The 20,492-nt window shown below is 37.8% G+C and overlaps 1 protein-coding gene across 2 annotated transcripts in view; it reads right to left on the bottom strand.

Moving 5' to 3' along the window:
• The window catches only part of LONP2 (lon peptidase 2, peroxisomal), a 125,040-nt gene that overhangs the window by 101,392 nt on the left and 3,156 nt on the right, over window positions 1–20,492 (bottom strand). For both annotated transcript variants that reach the window (XM_024233063.3, NM_001133043.2), the window contains 5 exon segments: window positions 15,175–15,409; window positions 10,809–10,940; window positions 8,848–8,970; window positions 6,012–6,175; window positions 4,734–4,828 (listed from right to left, as the gene is read on the bottom strand). In XM_024233063.3, coding sequence (XP_024088831.1) covers window positions 4,734–4,828; window positions 6,012–6,175; window positions 8,848–8,970; window positions 10,809–10,940; window positions 15,175–15,409 — 749 coding nt within the window.

Genomic DNA, 20,492 nt, shown 5'->3' with positions numbered 1-20,492 from the left:
CAGTGGCTCAGGTCTGTAATCCCAGCACTTTTGGAGGACAAGGCAGGCAGATCACTTGAGGCCAGGAGTTCGAGACCAGCCTGGCCAATGTGGTGAAACCCTGTCTCTACTAAAAATACAAAAATGAGTCGGGTGTGGTTGCAAGCGCCTGTAATCCCAGCTACTCGGGAGGCTCAGGCAGAAAAATTCCTTGAACCCAGGAGGCGGAGGCTGCAGTGAGTCAAGATCACACCACTGCACTCCAGACTGGGCGACAGAGCGAGACTCCGTCTCAAAAATATATATATGAATGGCATTTTCATGGTTTTATAACCACACTCACAATTATCCAGACATAATCCTGTGTAGTAATGGTTTAGGAACTTAACATGACTCCTTTTATACCATAATTTATTCATCTTCAGTTCTTTGTGCTATGTGCAATGCTAAACAATGGAATTATTTTCATGATGGATACATGGCTGCTACATATCTCTAGTGCTGACACACATGGCATCTCAAAGTACCAACAAATGTTTCCTTTCAACTAAAAGGCAGTATTTTGTCATGACATGCAAACATTAAATACATTAAAAAATAAATTTACTACCACAGTTCACAGTAGCTTTATTTTTTGATATTTTATTTTATTAAATATTTTTATTTTATTTATTATTTTATTTTATTTTTTTAAATAGAGTTGGGGTCTTCCTATGTTACCCATGCTGGTCTCAAACTCCTGGGCTCAAATGATCTGTCCACCTTGGTCTCTCAAAGTGCTAGGATTACAGGTGTGAGCCACTGTGCCCAGACAGCTTTATTTTTAATAGCCAAAAAACTGAAAACAACCCAAATGTCTATCAACAGATGAATTGATAAACAAATGATGGTATATCCATACAACAGAATACAACTCCAGCAATAAAAAGAAACAAATTACTGTTATATACAGCAACATGGATGAACCTCAAAATAATCATGCTGAATTAAAGAAGCCAGAAAAAAGGACTCATACTCTATGATTCCATTTATATGAAATTTTAGAAAATACAGATTAATCTTTAGTGGTCGCTTGGGGATTAGGAGGCAAGGAGGAAAGGGGTGGGGAAGAAGGAAGGGATTATCAAAGAGCATGAAGAAACTTTTGGAGGTGATGGTTATGCTCATTATCTTAATTATGGTGATGGTATTACAGATGTATATGTAAGCCAAAACTCATCAAAACATACATACTAAATGTACATATAAAATTTGTGAAGTTTACTGTATGTCAATTACACTTCAATAAAGCTCAAAAAAAAACACCTTTCTCCAAAGAGAAATTAAGGACCAGGAGCAGTGGCTCACATTTGTAATCCCAGCACTTTGGGAGGCCGAGGCGGGTGGATCACTTGAGGTCAAGAGTTTGAGACTAGCCTGTCCAACATGGTGAAACCCCGTCTCTGCTAAAAATACAAAAAATTAGCCGGGTGTCATGGCGGGCGCCTGTAATTAAGGCTACTTGTGAGGCTGAGGCAGGAGAATCGCTTGAACTTGGGAGGCAGAGGTTGCAGTGAGCCAAGATCATGCCACTGCACTCCAGCCTGGGCAACAAGAGTGAAACTCCCTGTCAAAAAAATAAATAAATAAATAGAAATTAAGGAAACAATCTCATTTACAATAGTTTCAGAAAGAATGAAATACTTAAGTACAAACTTAACCAAGGAGGTAAAAGGTCTGTACACTAAAAATTATAAAACACTGATGAAAGAAGTTAGACACATATAAATGGAAAGATACTACACGTTTGTAGACTAGAAGAATGTTGTTAAAATGTCTATACCACTCAAAGCAATCCACAAGTTCAATGTAATCCCTTTTAAAATTCCAATGACATTTTTCACAAAAATAGATTAAAAAATCCTAAAATTAATAAGAAATTACAAAAGACTCTGAATAGCCAAACCAATCATGAGCAAGAACAAACGTGGAGGCACCAGACTTTCTGACTTCAAGTTATATTACGAAGCTACAGTAATCAGAGAGTATGATTCTGGCACAAAAACAGACACACGGACCAATGGAATAGAATAGAGGACCCAGAAATAAACCTATAAGGTTACCTAGAAGGTCAACCAATTTTCAACAAGGGCACCAAGAATATACAATAGGGAAAGGGCAGTCTCTTCAAAAAAAATGTTGTTGGGAAAACCAGATACCCACATGCAGAAGAACGCACTTGAACCCTTATATGACACCATGTACAAACATTAATTCAAAATGGATTAAAGACTTAAATGTAAGGCCTGAAACTGTAAAACTCCTAGAAGAAAACAGATTTTAAAAGCTCCTTGACATTGGTCTGGGCATGGTATTTTTGGATATTGACACCAAAGTCAAGGCAACAAAAGCAAAAATGAACAAGTGAAATTATATCAAACTAAAAAGCTTCTGTACAGAATAAAAAAAGTTCAGCAAAATGAGAAGGCAACCTATGTAATGGCAGAAAATATGCGCAAACCATATTTCTGATAAGGGGTTAATATCCAAAATATATAAGGAACTCATGAAACTTAACGGCAAAAAATCAAATAGGTGCTTATCATGACTAATCATCAGGGAAATGCAAATCAAAACCACAATGAGAAAGCACTTTATGCCTGTTAGGATGGCCATTATTTAAAAAAACAAACAAACAAACAAAAAACCATAACCAGTGAAGGTGAGGATATGGAGAAAAGGGCACCCTTGTACACTGTTGTTCGGAACGTAAATTGGTACAGCCTGTTGCGGGAAGTCAGGGACCCCAAACGGAGGGACCGGCTGAAGCCATGGCAGAAGAACGTGGATTGTGAAGATTTTATGGACATTTATTAGTTCCCCAAATTAATACTTTTGTAATTTCTTATGCCTGTCTTTACTGCAATCTCTAAACATAAATTGTAAAGATTTCATGGACACTTATCACTTCCCCAATCAATACCCTTGTGATTTCCTATGCCTGTCTTTACTTTAATCTCTTAATCCTGTCAGCCAAGGAGGATGTATGTCACCTCAGGACTATGTGATAATTGCGTTAACTGTACAAACTGTACAGCATGTGTGTTTGTGCAATATGAAATCTGAGCACCTTGGAAAAAGAACAGGATAACAGCAATTGTTCAGGGAATAAGAGAGATAACCTTAAACTCTGACCGCCGGTGAGCCGGGCAGTACAGAGCCATATTTCTCTTCTTTCAAAAGCAAATGGGAGAAATATCGCTGAATTCTTTTTCTCAGCATGGAACGTCCCTGAGAAAGAGAATGCGCACCTAGGGGTAGGTCTCTGAACTGGCCCCCCCGGGGCGTACCTGTCTCTTATGGTCGAGATTGCAGAGGTGAGATAGACTCCAGTCTCCCATAGCGCTCCCAGGCTTATTAGGAAGAGGAAATTCCCGCCTAATAAATTTTGGTCAGACGGGTTGATCTCAAAACGCGGTCTCCTGATAAGATGTTATCAATGACAATGGTGCCCGAAACTTCATTAGCAATTTTAATTTCATCTCGGAGCTGTGGTCCTGTGATCTCGCCCTGCCTCCACTTGCCTTGTGATATTCTATTACCCTGTTAAGTACTTGATGTCTGACACCCACACCTATTTGCACACTCCCTCCCCTTTTGAAAATCCCTAATAAAAACTTGCTGGTTTTTGTGGCTTGTGGGGCATCACGGATCCTACCAACGTGTGATGTCTCCCCCGGATGCCCAGCTTTAAAATTTCTCTCTTTTGTACTCTGTCCCTTTATTTCTCAAGCCAGCCAACGCTTAGGAAAATAGAAAAGAACCTACGTGATTATCGGGGCAGGTCCCCCGATAACAGCCATTATGAAAACAGTATGGAAGTTACTAAAAAAGTTAAAATACAACTTCCATATGATCCAGCAATGCCACCTCTGGGTAAATAGCCAAAGGAACTGAAATCAGGATCTCAAAGAGATATCTGCACTTCCGTATTCACTGCAGTATTACTTACAATAGCCAAGATACAGAAATAACTGAAATATCTACTGACACATAAGTGAATAAAGAAAATGTGGTATAGACATACAATGGAGTATTATGCACCTTAAAAAAGAAGGAAATCTTGCCATCTGTGACAACATGGATGGACCTAGAGGGCATCATGCTAAGTGAAATAAGCCAGACACAGAAAGACAAGTACTGTGTGATTTCACCTATTTAATGCATGTGGAATCTAAAATAGTCAAACTCATAGAAATGGAGAGTAGACTAGTAGTTGCCAGGGGATGAGAGGAGAAGGAAATGGGAGGTGATAGTTAAAGGGAACAAAGTTTCACTTATGCAAGATAAATAAGTTCTAGAGATCTACTATAAAGAAAAGTGCCTATCGCTAACAATATTGTTAATTTAACATTAGACCTTATGTTCAATGTTCTTACCACCAGCACCAAAAGAAAAAAGCCAATAATAATGATGATAATAATAATCACAAAAGAGGTAGGAGGAAACTTTGGAGGTGATGGATATGTTTATGGCTATGAAGACTGTGATGGTTTCATGGGTGTATACTTATTCTGAAACTCACTGAGATGTATTCATTAAATATATACAGCTTTTTGTATGCCAATCACACTTCAATAAAATGGTTTCAAAAAAATTGAAAACAAAAATAATTTAACAGTACGACAATCAGTGGAGTAAATTTGAAATGAAAAATTGCATGAGCTTTCTGAGTGACAATTAGACTGCAAAAAAGGTGTTATTTTTTGGCTTACCAGTTGTACTTTTGTTCCAAGGAAGTTCTACCATAAGTTCCAAATAATTTCTAGTCAGAGCATATTCTGGCATTGACTGAGGCATTTTTTTGAGTCTGTGGAAAAAGAATACACAGCAAACATGTTCAAGAACACAGAAAAATTCCGTAACAGAAAAATCAAACACAGCTCTCTTTCTTGGTTAGATACATCATGCTTGTTTAAACAAATCTGAAAAAGTTTTAAAGTACCAGATAATAAAACATTTATTTTGTTTTGTAATGTAATGATCACCACTCCTATCTCTCTCCCCAGCCTACTTTACTGCTCCTTCTGGAGTCCCACCAGGGAGGGGTTCTTCCCTTCTGCTCTGCTTTCTCTACAATGTATTCTCATATTTTCTAAGTACTTAAGGTACTTACAAAACAAAATAAGGCAGATACCTGCAAACTGCAGGAGAAAACATTATATCTAATTCTAGCCTGGAAATATGGCCTCACTAGTGTGTGTCCCTTTTAAGCTCACAGGGATAGTCAAGTGACACATATCCATTGGTTTACTTATCACAATAAGATGTAAGTACCTAACTACGCATAATACAATATTTTTTTTTTGTATCAGAGTGAGGTCTGCTCATAAAAGCAAGCTAATATCATCTATTTAATAACAAATGCTACTTCCATAATATATGCGGTGCTTAGCAAAGTGTTCTGCACATAATAAATGTTCTACACATATTAACTAATGTCAGAGGCAATATAAAATACCCATCAACTACAATTACTAATGTTCTTAACTGTAAGCCTCAGAAAGTCAAATATTAAGTCACTAAGCATTCAAGCAGGCTCTCTACAATTCACTAATAAAAGAAAATGTAATAAGAGTTATAAAGTTAAAAGTACGTAAAGGAAAAATGGCTTTCATTTTAACGCTGGGGATATCCAGAAAATGTAATCAACCCATATATCCTATTCTGTTATCACGGTTTCCCTGTACTTTGTCTTATACAGAGAGAAATTGACAGCCCTTGCCCTTGAGAGTTTATAGTCTAGAGAAGAAAAGTCACATGTAAAGAATATGACGCTAACTGAACAAATATTACGTATAAACAAAGAAGCATGGTCCATTCTTTCAGACAACAAAAAGGCAGCTGCAAGGGTTATATTGCTTGACAGCACACTGCAGGTGGAAGACTTGTATTATGTATCCTCAGTATTGGAGAAAAGAGTAGTGAAAGTGGTGATAATCAGGAGTACCAAGAATGAAAACAATAATGAACAAATGCCTTTTATAATTTACCTCTTTATCTCTTTGACACAGACTTTATGGGCCTGCTCTGGCATACTAGATGTTCGTATTTTTTTCTCTAGCATGACAATGTCATCATTATCTTCATCTTCATCTTCATCTTCTAAAGTACCTGAGATATGTGTAATTCTCCTAATAGGGCGTATTGCTATAACCTAACGTAGAAAGCAGAAGGGTAAAACCGTATGTCAAAATAAATTGGAAATGAAGTACCCAGGTATACATAAGATTATGATTGGTGCTGAATCAACATTTTTATGACTACAGTCTATATCTTTAGGAAGTGAAGTTCAGAATGATAATCAAAAGGCAGTTGTATACAGAGAGGCAGCAAAATTGCAGTAGACCAACTTAAGGTAGACATGACTCTTTGGTGTATGCTTACAATAATACTTGCATGAGAAAACAAATTTCAAGGAACTGGATACTAGAAATAATTAAACCATCTAGGAATTACCTTTCTTTGAGCTACTATTGCAGCCACTATTTTTTTGAAATACATTACTTCTTACCATTTGGTGACTGAAAAAAATTCCAGTTTATCTCCTACATTACAAAATTTCTTCCTAGCATCTTCAACCTTTCCACCACTGGCTCTATTTTGTCTTCAAAGCTTTCCTGCTTTCAAAATATTTTTTTCTTACCTCTAGTTTCTTCTAGTTAACTACCGCACTATTTACTTCCTTTCTTGTGAGGTTCTGCTTCTCTAACAAGTGGCTATAACCACCAGATCCCCTACCTCATCAATTACTTCAGTGAGCCTTTGGCATCTGTTCCCATCCTGCCAAAATTGTTCTTTCAAATATAAAAAACACATTCTGTGCAAAGTCAAATGGCCTTTGTATTCTCTATGATCTCTCTATCATATGTTAAAACTACCTTATGTGCTCCTTGAAATTCATGAATAAACAACCATTACCGGAGCAAAATTATATACTAGCATTTAATTTAAAAGCCCCCAGAACATTTTATTTTTTGAGACAGGGTCAAGCTTTGTCATCCAGGCTGAAGTGCAATGGCATGAACACTGCTTACTGCAGCCTCAACCTCCCTGGCTCAAGTAATCCTTCCACCTCAGCTTCCTAAGTAGCTGGGACTACAGACACACACCAGCATGCTGGCTAATTTTTAAAATTTTTTTTGTAAAGATGAGGTCTCAGTATGTTGTCCAGCCTGGTCTTGAACTCCTGGCCTCAAGCGATTCTCCTTCCTTGGCCTCCCAAAGCGCTGGGATTACAGGCATGAGCCACTGCATTCAGCCCAGAACTTATTTTTTAACCTGGAAAATTTATCTATTTAATACATTCAAATATAAAAATGTTCAAAACATAAAGCAGTAAATAAAAATTTAATTTTATAAAAACACAAGTACTAAATATACGCTTTTATTCTAAGTCATCAGCAGATAAAATATTATAAATAAAAAACTGAACATATTATATATTTTTTAAAAGTGAGATTTTTATAAGCATATCAGTGATTTCATTGTTAAGACAAAAGCACGTTTTGATGCATTTTTCCTTCCTGACTGCTAAAACAGTGCTTTTCAACTCTTAGGGGAACAAAAAGGAGAGAGTTTTAGGCTAACTCCAAATATTATCCTAATTCCTACTTTTTAAATAACTGTCTCTTGCTTGATTATTTTCTGGAGCACTTTTGAAAACTTTCATTTTAAGTGATGGCAAACTTTATTGAGAGTAAGTTGCAGTTTTCTGCAACTCCCAGTGGATTTTTCTACACAAAATGAGTAATTCAGTCCCTGACCTGATCTCAAGCCAGAAATAATCCAGCTTTCTGCATGTTTTAAACAGCATGGTGTCCTGGAGTACTAATCACCAGCATGATGATCACTGTTCCTATCTCTCTCCTCATCCTACTTTACTGCCCCTTCTCTAGTCCCACCAGGGAGGAGTTCTTCCCTTCTGCTCTGCTTTCTCTACAATATATTCTCTTTGATGACAAGACTTCTGTGCTGATGAACGTCAAATTGCTAACATAATTCTCAATGCCTCACTTAAGTCAGAGTGCTGCATCTCAACACCTTCAGAGAACTGCCATTTTCACATCCTGTCCACATCAAATATATCTTCCTAATATAAACTCTGTCCAGACATAAAAATAGTAAAATCAGCAGATCAAGGTAGACTTCAAACAGATCCCATCGTACATATAAATGTAATGGATGATAATGGCGATGGGAAGGATTATTTAATTAGTGGTGTTGAGTCAAATAAAAAGCTATTTGAGGGAAAAATACAACTGCTGTCTTCAAAATAATATATGGGTTAAAGAATTAAATACTTTTTAAAAAATCAATTAAAGTTAAACTGAAAGGAAAGTGAATATTTATCAAGCCACTGAAGGTTAGAGGACTTAAGCTTAGAAAACAAAAAAAGTTTAGTCAAGAGTTTGACTAAATAAAGATGGAAACTTATTATAAGTTGAAAACAGCCAAATTTTGACACAACATATAGTCCTTTTAAGAGTTTTTTATTAGTTTCTTAATATTACATGCAGTAAAAAAATGTTATACTCAAAGACACCCATCATAGTTATTTGTTAATGTTTACAATACACAAAACATTGGAAACACACAAAAGGGGAAATGGCTCAGTAAATTATCCTTTTGGATGATAACCAAAATAAAGTGAGAAAAATGCTAACATGCTTTAAAAAAAAGTCCAGGCAAAGAAAAGGATGAGAGGGAAACACCTAAATTTTATCAGTAGTGCGAGTGGTGGGAGACAATAAATTTTTCTTCTTTGTTCCTCTGTTTATTCTCCTTATTTTTTTTTCAAACCTGAAATGGGTTAAAATAAACATTTACCCTCTTATCATCATCTTGCTTGGGTTTTCTGGTTTTTTGAAGCAATTTCAGGCCTTCAATTTGTCTGACAAGCAGTGGTATAGTCATCTTGAACCGCTCCTCTAGGCTCACAGCATCTAAAATCTAAGGAAATGTGAGTCAACTAATAGGATCTCTCTCAGAAACACACAATCCAAAAACAGGCAGTCAGAGCCATGGTTTAAATTGCCAAGTTAAAAAAAAAAATTCTTAACAGTATTCAAAGCTACATTACGGCTAAGACAACCAAATGAACTATATTAATCAGCAAAGTTGTTTGAGATGAATATCAGAATCCTTAAAAAAGAAAGAAAAAACAGGATCTTGGTTTTTCACTTTAAAATGAAGGTGTGTGGTTTTTCGTTTGTTTGTTTGTTTTTGAGACGGAATCTTGCTCTGTCCCCAGGCTGGAGTGCAGTGGCGAGATCTAGGCTCACTGCAAGCTCCACCTCCCGGGTTCACGTCATTCTCCTGCCTCAGCCTCCCGAGTAGCTGGGACTACAGGCACCCAACACCATGGCCGGCTAATTTTTTGTATTTTTAGTAGAGAAGGGGTTTCACTGTGTTAGCCAGGATGGTCTCGATCTCCTGACCTCGTGATCCGCCCGCCTTGGCCTCCCAAAGTGCTGGGATTACAGGTGTGAGGCACTGCGCCCGGCCGAAGCTGTGTGTTTTTAAGATAAAAAAACCAGACACACAGTTGACGTCAACTCTTTCTGGGAATTATTCTCTTGAAGCCCAGAATGTGTTTTCATATTAGATCTAAACAAATTATAGGTTCAAAATATTAAGTGTTTACATACACAAGAGAACAGAAGCACTCAACCAGTTAACTCTCACTAGTGATTTGTCGGAGCACAGGCTGCTCTCCGTTCCCGCAGTAAAACACACTGCTGCCGCCCACAGCCAGGCGGCTCTCTGGCAGGCCTGTAACTCTTCTACTCCCACTGGTTTAACTGAATTCTTGTGTATAACCAACCTGTTTGTGTTAGTTGTATTTGCTATTATAATGGTTGGATTTAAGTATTAAACAAACTGATAACATATGAAAGAGCTGTTTCAATGAAAACAAATATTCTAGGATGATTCAGTAAAAAAGACTGCTTTAAAAATACCTTAAAAATAAGTGTGCAAGAAAACTTAAAGTATTACAGTTTGGGGATTAAGTCATGTAAATGTAGGATTCCACACTTGGATTACTTTTCAAGTGTCTTTAAAATTCATTTCACTTTAAATAAATATAAATTTAAAATTATAAGTAATGCATCATAGGTGTGATTTATATAACATCATGAAGATTCTAAGAAAGCAGGTCCACACATAAGGGAAGGGCCATGGCTCCACGTTTAAAAATAGTGAATCAAAGAATGTCTACATATTTAAGTTAAATTAAATATTTATCTTTTTTTTTGAGACAGAGTCTCTGTTGCCCAGGCTGGAGTGCAGTGGTGCAATCTTGGCTCACTGCAGCCTCTGCCTCCCGGGTTCAAGCGATTCTCCTGCCTCAGCCTCCCGGGTAGCTGGGATTACAGGCGTGCACCACCACACCCAGGTAATTTTGTGTTTTTAGTAGAGATGGGGTTTTACCATGTTGGCCAGGCTGGTCTTGAACTCCTGATCTCAAGCGATCCACCCATCTTGGCCTCCCAAAGTGCTGGGACTATAGGCATGAGCACCCAGTCAAATATTTACCTTTTTATGATTCTTTGCTTTAACTTTTTCTGTAAATTGACTACTATTACTGATTATGCAAATAAAAGAGCTGCTTGTATAAACAAAAATATAAAACAATCACATTTGAAAGTCAGTTTAAATGTAAAAGCATTTCAACTACTTTGGGTCTCCAATATCTTTTTCTTGAAGGTCAAAACTTAACTACTCACTATCTAGATCTCAACAAAAAGTGACAAAGCAACCTGGCGTTCAAGAAGGGAACACTGTACCTGGAGTTTCTCTTTGTTGCTTGTTCGGATAATTGATGTCAAGATGTCTGGTAAAGCTTCCCTTGGAAGACTATCTAAAAGACGTCTCAATTTAGCAACTGCAGGGACAGACATATCCAACATTTCAACCAACTAGAAGGGGGAAAAAAAAGTCTTTTAAATGAAATCTGGCATTATTTGTGAATTTTTAAAAATCAGATTTCCATCTAGGTTTAATGTTTGGGCCTCACTCTTTGTTTTTGAAAGATCACTGATTAATATAGTCCACATATTTTACAGGCCTCAGAAGAAAAGAAAAGTACTTTCAAAACATCAATCAGAATGAAAAGCCATAATGGCTTAAAAGTAGTTAACACTAATGTTTACAAGGGTTTTGTAAACTTGTGCCATGATTATTTTTAACTTTCTATTGAAAAAAATTCAAATGTACAAAAAAGTTGCAAGAATCATACAATAACTCCTGTATATCCTTCTTCCAGATTCACCAATTGAATTCACCAACTGAAAAGTGGCATTTTGCCATGTTTGCTTTCTCTCTCTCCACACTCACACATAATTAATGAACATTTGAGGATAAGCTGCAGAATCGAGATCCGTATTCTTTAAATCTCTAATCCTGTGACAGATTAAGGACCCTTGTTCTTAAGAACAAGAATATTCTCTTACATAATCACAATATAACCCCTATTAGATGCATATTATTAGAAATATGTGTATTATTAGAAATTTAGCATAGTTGATGCTATTATCACGGCCAGAGGCTGAAATATTAATATTTAGAATAACATTTTGTATTAGTCTGTTCTCACACTGCTAATAAAGACATACCAGAGACTGGGTAATTTATAAAAGACAGAGGTTTAATGGACTCACAGTTCCACATGGCTGGGGAAGCCTCACAATCATGGAGGAAGGCAAAGGAGAAACAAAGGCCTGTCTTACATGGTGGCAGGCAAGACAGCGTGTGCAGGGGAACTATCATTTATATAACCATCTGATCTTGTGAGACTTGTTCACCACCAAGAGAACAGTATGGGGGAACCGCCCCCATAATTCAATTATCTACACCTGGCACCGCCCCGACACATGGGAATTATTACAACTCAAGGTGATATTTGGGTGGAGACACAGCCAAACCGTATCAATTTGGACTAACTAGAATCTGAGCACTGACTGTGAATGACTTTTAGAAAAACAACTGTCAGCGTATATCTGGGAGTTAAGACAGATTATGCCCAAGGCACACTTTCAGTAACTGTGATAGTCATTAGGGCTACTGACAAACTCCCCTTTTCTTCTGGGCACTGCTCTTTCTAACTTCCTTCGAATATATTAATAGGTGTGTCTATGAGTCTTAAATTGATCCATGAAACATAGTGGAAGTGACAGCTCCTTTTGGGCAGACGCATTACAAGCCAATGAGAGATGCGTCCCATTTCCTTTTCCTGCCTCAGAGATAAGGGAAGCATGTCTTGAGATGAATCTCCAATCCACCTGGGTCCAAGTGACTGTAATAGAGAGACACAACCCCCACTAGTCTCAGGCATGAAGCATGAGTCAGAAAGACACTCATGTTATGCGACTGAGATTTCAGAGAAGTTAACACAGCAAAACTTAGTTCACACTAATTCATAATGATGTACTAAACCCTCATTTAGTCAATTCAAATCAGATTTCATGTGCTAGTAATAATCAAACCTCTCCAACAACATCGTAATTTTGGAACTTATCCATTACCTGCCTAGAATGAAGGGAATTAAAGTATAATTACGATGAAGCTGTTCAGGTGGAAGAAGTAGGTAATAAATTTGAATACCCTTGCTACTAGGAATTCACCCCATGAAAATAAAACAGTTAAAACTCATTTTCCAAACATTTACTGAGTACAAACTATTTGCCAGATCCAATACACTGCTCAGTACAGGATGGCTAAAGGAGAAAAATGAATTCAAGTTTGGTAGAGAAAAAGTACCTATAAGATACATTTCAATACAATGTGATAACCATTATGTTAAATGACATGTACGACAGACTGTGAAGGCACACAGAGATGAGCGCTAATAGCCTACAGCTGTTGGGAAAGCACAGCTTCAATTTTAAAATTCAGAGATGGAGGCTGGGCGTGGTGGCGGTTGGATCATGAGGGCAGGAGTTCAAGACCAGCCTGGCCAACATGGTGAAACCTCATCTCCACTAAAGATACAAAAAATTAGCTGGGCGTGGTGGCGTGTGCCGGTAATGCCAGCTACTCGGGAGGCTGAAGCAGAATTGCTTGAACCCGGGAGGCGGAGGCTGCAGTGAGCCGAAATTGCACCACTGCACTCCAGCCTGGGCAACAGGGCAAGACTCCGTTTCAAAAAAAAAAAAAAAATCAGAGATGGAAGAGCACTCCCAGCAGAGAACTGAAGGCAGAATCATAGAGACATAAAATAACTCAATGTGAAGCTGTTTTACATTCAGTAGAGCTAGAACTAGGGTGTCAATGAGGTGATAACTAGAGTTGAGGCAAGACAGATAGGCCCAAGACAAGTTGCAAACGGTCTTAATGTTATACTAAGAAATCTGGTATCCATCCTATAGCCATTAAAGTCTTTTACTCAGGGAAAGGGATGCCCCAAACTTCTTTTAGAAAGGCTCAGTGAAGAGAAAAGCTTCAAGACAGAAGAACTAGGAGACAGGATGCTATTGAAGAAGTCCATTGAAGAGGGCTGTAGAAGTAGATGCAGAAGGGGATGAAAGAGAATAATTGGAAAGAACCTTAATGTCTAAAAAGAGAAATTATAAAATTAGTATACATTAACTCAATGAAATTAACAAAAGTACTTAATATGAACATTAGACATTGATACAAAAACAAAACATATAATTGAATATGAGCTGAGCCCAGAAGATGAACAAAAATTAAATTTGATGCATGATGACAGTAAGATGTGTGGTGATCTATTTATCTCTAAAAATTCCTTTAATGTCACTGCAAAATCTTTACAAGTTTAAAAAGTTTCTCCAGATTCAAAGTGCAAAGAAGTAAAAGCAAAGCAAAAGAGGCTATGAAGTTATCTGTGTCCAACAGAAGCACAAAGACCCAGGGAACATCACTGCCGAAAAGAAAAAGAAATTCTATTTCTCTCAATCTCCTTTATTCCTAAGCAGTATATTCACTTATTTCAGTTTTCAAACTGAAATTTCTTTCCTCAAAGTCCTTTCTTTCAGCCCACATAGAAATTACAGATTCAAATTTTCTATTTTTCTTTTTTTTTTTTTTGAGTCAGGGTCTCACTCTGTTGCCCAGGCTGGAGTGCAGTGATGCAATCTTGGCTCACTGCAACTTCCACCTACTAGGTTCAAGTAATCCTCCCACCTCAGCCTCCCCAGTAGCTGGGACTACAGGCACGCACCATTACACTCGGCTAATTTTTGTACATTTTGTAGAGACGGGATCTCACCATGCTGCCCAGGCTCATCTCGAACTCCTGGGCTCAAGCAATCCACCCACCTCAGCCTCCCAAAGTGCTGGGATTACAGGTGTGCACCACTGCACCTGGCCCTCAAATTTTCTATTTTTCTATTATTGTTCATTACACTGTAAGTATGGCTCTTCAAATGCCACATCAGATACAAGTACCACTGGCTATGAACACCTGCCCTACACATATTTCAATGATCAGTAGTATTTATAATTGAGACTTTTAAACATTATCTGATCCTCACAGATCTAGTTATAGTCACTGGATTATACTAATAGAAAAGCAGAAGACTATATAATTTTATAATATGTTTCATTAAGGTTTGAAACAAAATGGGGTGGGAATAGGAGCTTTCTGTTCTATCTAGAGTTAACCAAAAAAAACTAGAATTAAAGAGTCAAATATTTAATGCATATCTAAAATGTGCTTCCTTCCCAGCATTCTAGTTAATCAAGGTTTTAACCATACTTGAAATCAGCCCACCACAGGCTTGATCTACCATAGTTACTGCTAGACAATGTGATCCTGACTTTTGAAGTAATGTATTGTAACTTATATAAATGGTGCCTAGATATTTTAGTGACAAACAGCTTCTGTGCAGCATTTCATTTTTTAGCTTTAAATATTTAGGTTTAATAATTATCTAGTTTAGAGACAGTAGAAGTTAGAAGGAAAGCTGTAGAAATAACACTTGGAAAACTTTAGAAAGGGTAGGCCAATATGTCCTGGAATGATTTAGGTACAACCCCAGACAAGAGTAAATCAGAATTAATATATTATGTTACTAACTCATTTAAATGTATACTGTCCTAAAACTTCACCATCCAACAGATTCACCGTATCTTAGGAAAGCAAAGGAACCAAAGAAAAATGGGTTTTAAGAAAAAATAAAAGCAACTTACTTGTACTGCATATTTGTAAAACTGCTCTGATAGTTCTCCTAGCTCCTCCCTCATTTTACAGGTGCTGGGAAACTCCTCAAGTCGGTCCAACTGCTCCACTTCAGCAATGGGATATGGCTTCTCTTTTAAGACCTGTACAATCTGGAAACGGCACAGGCCTGTAATCAACAGAGTGTAGTGGGGCTTGGGCCAGTTACTGCCCACAACCTGAACGGCCAGTGCAGCTGTGCCAATCCTGAAAAACACACAAAACATCGGTATTACAAACATTCAATACGGTAGAACAGAAACTCACTTCAGAAAGTGTTGGCTTTTCTGATATATTCATTAAGCAAAAAACATCTGAAGTGTAAATAAATTATTTCTCTATTTAACTTAGCATCCAGTATGTGGCCTCTTTTGCCACTACCCTCATCTATACAGCAAAGCAGACCATCTCACTATAATCCACACCTCTTTTAAAAAATTAGGTAGGAATTTGTAAACACTTGGATTATGTAAGCATAAAAATGTAAGAGAAAAGCAGCTGAGAATTACATATCTTAAATTAACATTGCCAACTAAGAATAAGGCAATCTTATACCAGGATAAATATTATCAATTTAAATACATTTAAATATAAATAGCATAAACCAATCTAAGAAATCTCTGTTCCAACACCAGTTGTGCTACTAACCTCAAGTCAGTTTTCTTACATAATCAGTCTATGAAACTTCCACATACCCACCTTATCACAAACTGCCATCACAAACTGGGAATTTATATATATGCCCTTAACACTGAATTTCTAAGTGTGAGGGCTAAATATTACAGTCCACACACTGCCATAGACTGAGGAGAGCTAAAGAAAGACCCATATCTCAAAAGGTCTCAACCTAGTTCTAAGTGGTAATCACTTTACCTAAAAATAGGTGAAAAGGCTTCAAGTCTCAGCTCCTCATCGGCAAATACAACTCTGATCAAGTCACATATAAATTTAATTCACAGAAAGGAAGCCTCATCCAAACTAAGTCAGTTATATAAAATACAAAAATCAACATTGAGAAGACAATTCCAGATCCCAAAATAAATAATATTTTCTCCCTTCAGCCATAGGAAAAGTGGTAATTCCAGAAAAAATAGAAGGCCTAGAACTCTCAACACCCTAGGAAAGCGGTAATAGAAGAACACCACACCTGCCCATCTCAAAGATAATAAATCATATAATACAGTATGTGAATATGTGAGTGAATTTGCTTACTTCTATACACAGTGAATCCTTGATTACTTCCTTATAAATTACTCATTCCGTAGATTACACATAGCCTTTGGCTTCTTTCTGCCACTCAGCTTATTCTGAACTACGTCTATCCTTTCTTACCTTTCAGTCATTATCATGTTTACAATAAAAATTGATTTAAATAATAACTTAAGCCAAACAACTGAAAAGATAAATTGGTGAGGGAAAAAAATCACATACATAAAAAACTTGAAATTATTTAGCAATTAGCTATTATTTTCACTTATTTGTGTTGTGGTTGCTTTTCTTCAATCAATAGTAGATAATATTTCCCACTTCCTGAAAGCCCACTCAGATTGCCTGAGGAAGTGAGCCACGTCTAAACTGATTAGAGAATAACTTAAATCATAATTAATTGCAGATGATATTCATCAATGTTTGTACAATGCTGAAAGAGCTCACAGTCCTGTTTGTATATAAAACTTCCACAGAGAAGAAACTGGATCCCCAGCCTAAAGGGTTTACAAAGTAGAAACCAAGGAGGAACCAGAAAGAAAGATGAGACAAATCCAAACCTCCGGTCAGGAGACAAATTTAATTATTTGGGCCACGTCATTGCTAAAAGGTGATGCTAAAGAGGTTTTTTTTTTTTTCTTGAGACGGAGTCTCCCTTTGTCACCAGGCTGGAGTGCAGTAGCATAATCTTGGCTCACTGCAACCTCCGTCTCCTGGGTTCAAGTGATTCTCCTGCCTCAGCCTCCCAAGTAGCTGGGACTACAGGCGCACACCACCACACCCAGCTAATTTTTTGTATTTTTTGTAGAGATGAGGTTTCACCATGTTGGCCAGGATGGTCTCGATCTCTTGACCTCATGATTCGCCCACCTCGGCCTCCCGAAGTGCTGAGATTACAGGTGTGAGCCACTGTGTTTTTCTTTTAGAGGGAGTCTTGCCCTGTCACCCAGGCTGAAGTACAATGGCGTGATCTTGGCTTACTGCACTCTGCCTCCTGGGTTCAAGGGATTCTCGTGCCTCAGCGTCCCAAGTAGCTGGGATTACAGGCACACACCACCACACCCAGCTAATTTTTGTATTTTTGGTAGAGACGGAGTTTCACCATGTTGGCCAGGCTGGTCTCGAACTCCTGACCTCAGGTGATCCACCCACCTCAGCCTCCCAAAGTGCTAGGATTACAGGCGTGAGCCACCACACCTGGCCAAAAGGGGTTTTCTTATAAAGCAAATACAATATTTTTGCTGTGAAAGGAAGATGTTCCAAACCGAAGAGATTAAGCTGAATTTATACTATGCCTACAAAAGGTATAGATGTATACATGCCTTAATTGCTTTTTACTTAAAATCACTTATAGTTGACTAGAAATTATCCCTTTAAAAAAAATTTTTTTTTTTTTTTTTTTTTAAACAGAGATGGGATCTCATTATGTTGACCAGGCTGATCTCCAACTACTGGCCTCAAGCAATCCTCCCATCTCGGCCTCCCAAAGTGCTAGGATTACAGGCATGAGCCACCGTGCCCAGCCTAGAATACATCCCTTTTAAAGAAAAACATCTATGAAATTATAGATGGCTAGAAACAGAGTACCTGGTGAGACACTGTGGGTGAAAAGCATAGTGAAAAAGAATCTATTGTATATTGGGCCCCAGGTTTTATATATACAAACAGGTAAATAAACAAAATACTCAACTAATATTTTCCTTCTATGATATACAAAAGGTTGTATATCAAGTCAGTCATTTTTCTAAAAATTCTGGCTCTTCTATTGTATGTGCATTATTAGGTATGCTCAAAAGGCAGCATTTTAATTTTGCAACAGATCCAAACTTATACATCCCAATGACTGGTGTCCCTCCCTTTAGCTAGTAGCTCTGTAAATCTACATCCTAATTATGATATTGTTCAAAGAAGTTTTGAAACTCCTAACTCGAATCTACCCTCAGAGTTTGTAAAACACTGTTTTCATTCAAATGAGGTCTGACTACAATGGTTATAATTTGTGTAATTTGGAAACTGACCTAAATAATATAAGAGTTCCAAACATATTTAAGAACCATCAACTGCAGTAGTGGGAAAATCTAAAAGCAGCACTACTGGAAAAAGCAGTTTTCCAAGATGAGGATATTATGTAAATATCTAATTTCAGCCTATATGCCCAGCACTTGCTTTTTTTTTTTTTCCTGTAGACAGAATCTTGCTCTGTCACCCAGGCTGGAGTGCAGTGGTATGATTATAGCTCACTGCAACTTCAATCACCTGGGCTCAGGTAATCCTCCGCCTCAGCATCATGAGTAGGTGGGAGTACAGGCACATGCCACCAGGGCCAGCCACTTTTAAAAACTTTTTTCAAAGCCCTTAATTTTTCTTGGAATCTTTAATCTTCCAAGACCTTCCTGCAATGATGTCAGTTCAGTTCAGCCCGTGTTGGAATAATATGGGGCCTCCCCACTCCTCTCTTTAATCCCCTTTTGTGAAAATCTACATTTAAAACTACCCATTTGGATATAAGTTTAGAATGCTTTGCAGTTTCAAAAGGCTTTCATATGTATACTTCATTTTATACCTCCCTTCACCCCATGAAGAAGGTAGTATTATTTCCTTATTACAAGTGAGTAAATGAGATTCAAAAAGGTAGAACATGGCATGGTGGCTCACGCCTATAATCCCAGCACTTTGGGAGGCCGAGGCAAGTGGATCGCTTGGGCTCAGGAGTTCGAAACCAGTTTGAGCAACATGGCAAAACCCCGTTTCCACCAAAAAAATAAAAAATAAAAAAAATAGCTAGGCACTGTGGCACATGCCTGTAATCCCAGACACTCAAGAGGCTGAGGTGAGAGGATCACTTGAACCTGGGAGGCAGAGGCTGCAGTGAGCTGAGATGGCACCACTGCACCAGCATGGGTGACAGAGTGAGACCCTGTCTCAAAAAAATAAAAGTAGAACAACTTAGTTATACATGGTTACAAGAAAATTTAATAGAAATAAATTTAAGAAATAAATTTAAATTTAAAATTTAAAGGATAAATTTAAATTTGAGTTCCTTAATTATATTTTAAGACAAATTTTACTTTTTTCTCATCACAATGGACAATAGGTACCACTTCTACCTACAAGAATTATAAACATACGCCAGGCATGGTGGCTCACACCTGTAATCCTAACACTTTGGGAGACAGAGGCAGGAGGATCACTTGAGCCCACAAGTTTGACACCAGCCTGGTGAGAGAGACTGAGAAGTCGGCACTATGAGGAAATGAAGCCATGTACCTTGAAAAGTGTAAATTTGGAAGAAAGCTGGATGACCATCTTGAAATGCTTGAAAGGATATTGTACAGGTAGTGCTAAGTTATGACCCCTTTTCACTAAGAAAACAATGGGTCACCCAGGAAGCACTAAAAATGCAGTTCTACTAAGCAGAAAAACGCAGGGTGCCCTGGGTCAGCATGCCAGCCAAGTTCTATACTGCAGGACAAGCCCAAAGCTCCTCCTTTAAAAAGGCTTCTGCAGGCAACATGCCTGCACGCTAACGTGCAGAAAGGGACTGTACTACTCAAAACCACCAAGGAAGTGGCAGAGGTAAGTCAACATCTAACCCTGCCACTTTGTGTGGCAAAGAACGCTGGGAGCAAATTACTTCTGCTGCTCCTTGAAGGCTGCAGCCAGTGTCACCTGGATGGTGTAAAGGAAACAAGACACAGGAACAGAGCCCCTCGTCTTACCTCTACGCTACCATACACAAAAGCAGGTAACTGGGGAAGGACAGATTTGTGCATGGAAACAGACTAATGCTATGGATAACTCAGTATTGGTATTATTAAAGCTTTTTTTTTTTTTTTTTTAAGTAGAGTGTTTTAAAAGCCATATTAGAGAAAAAAAGACATTCGAAACTATTACCAAGGGATATGGTACAATCTTTCCACATAGGCTTTGTAAGTAGCAAACAATACTTCTAGGATAACTAGATGGTCTGATGAGTTCTTATAATGCTGGAATTCTATGAAGACTTTTCAATGTATGTTTTCTAATTTAAATGATTAAATTTTAAATCGTTTAACCCTGCCACTCTATGTGGCAAAGAACGCTG

Source organism: Pongo abelii, chromosome 18 (assembly GCF_028885655.2).
Source record: "Pongo abelii isolate AG06213 chromosome 18, NHGRI_mPonAbe1-v2.0_pri, whole genome shotgun sequence".
NCBI classification, from domain to species: Eukaryota; Metazoa; Chordata; class Mammalia; order Primates; family Hominidae; genus Pongo; species Pongo abelii.
The sequence above is the reverse complement of the archived record's forward strand: the minus strand, read 5'-3'. Positions and strand labels throughout refer to the sequence as shown.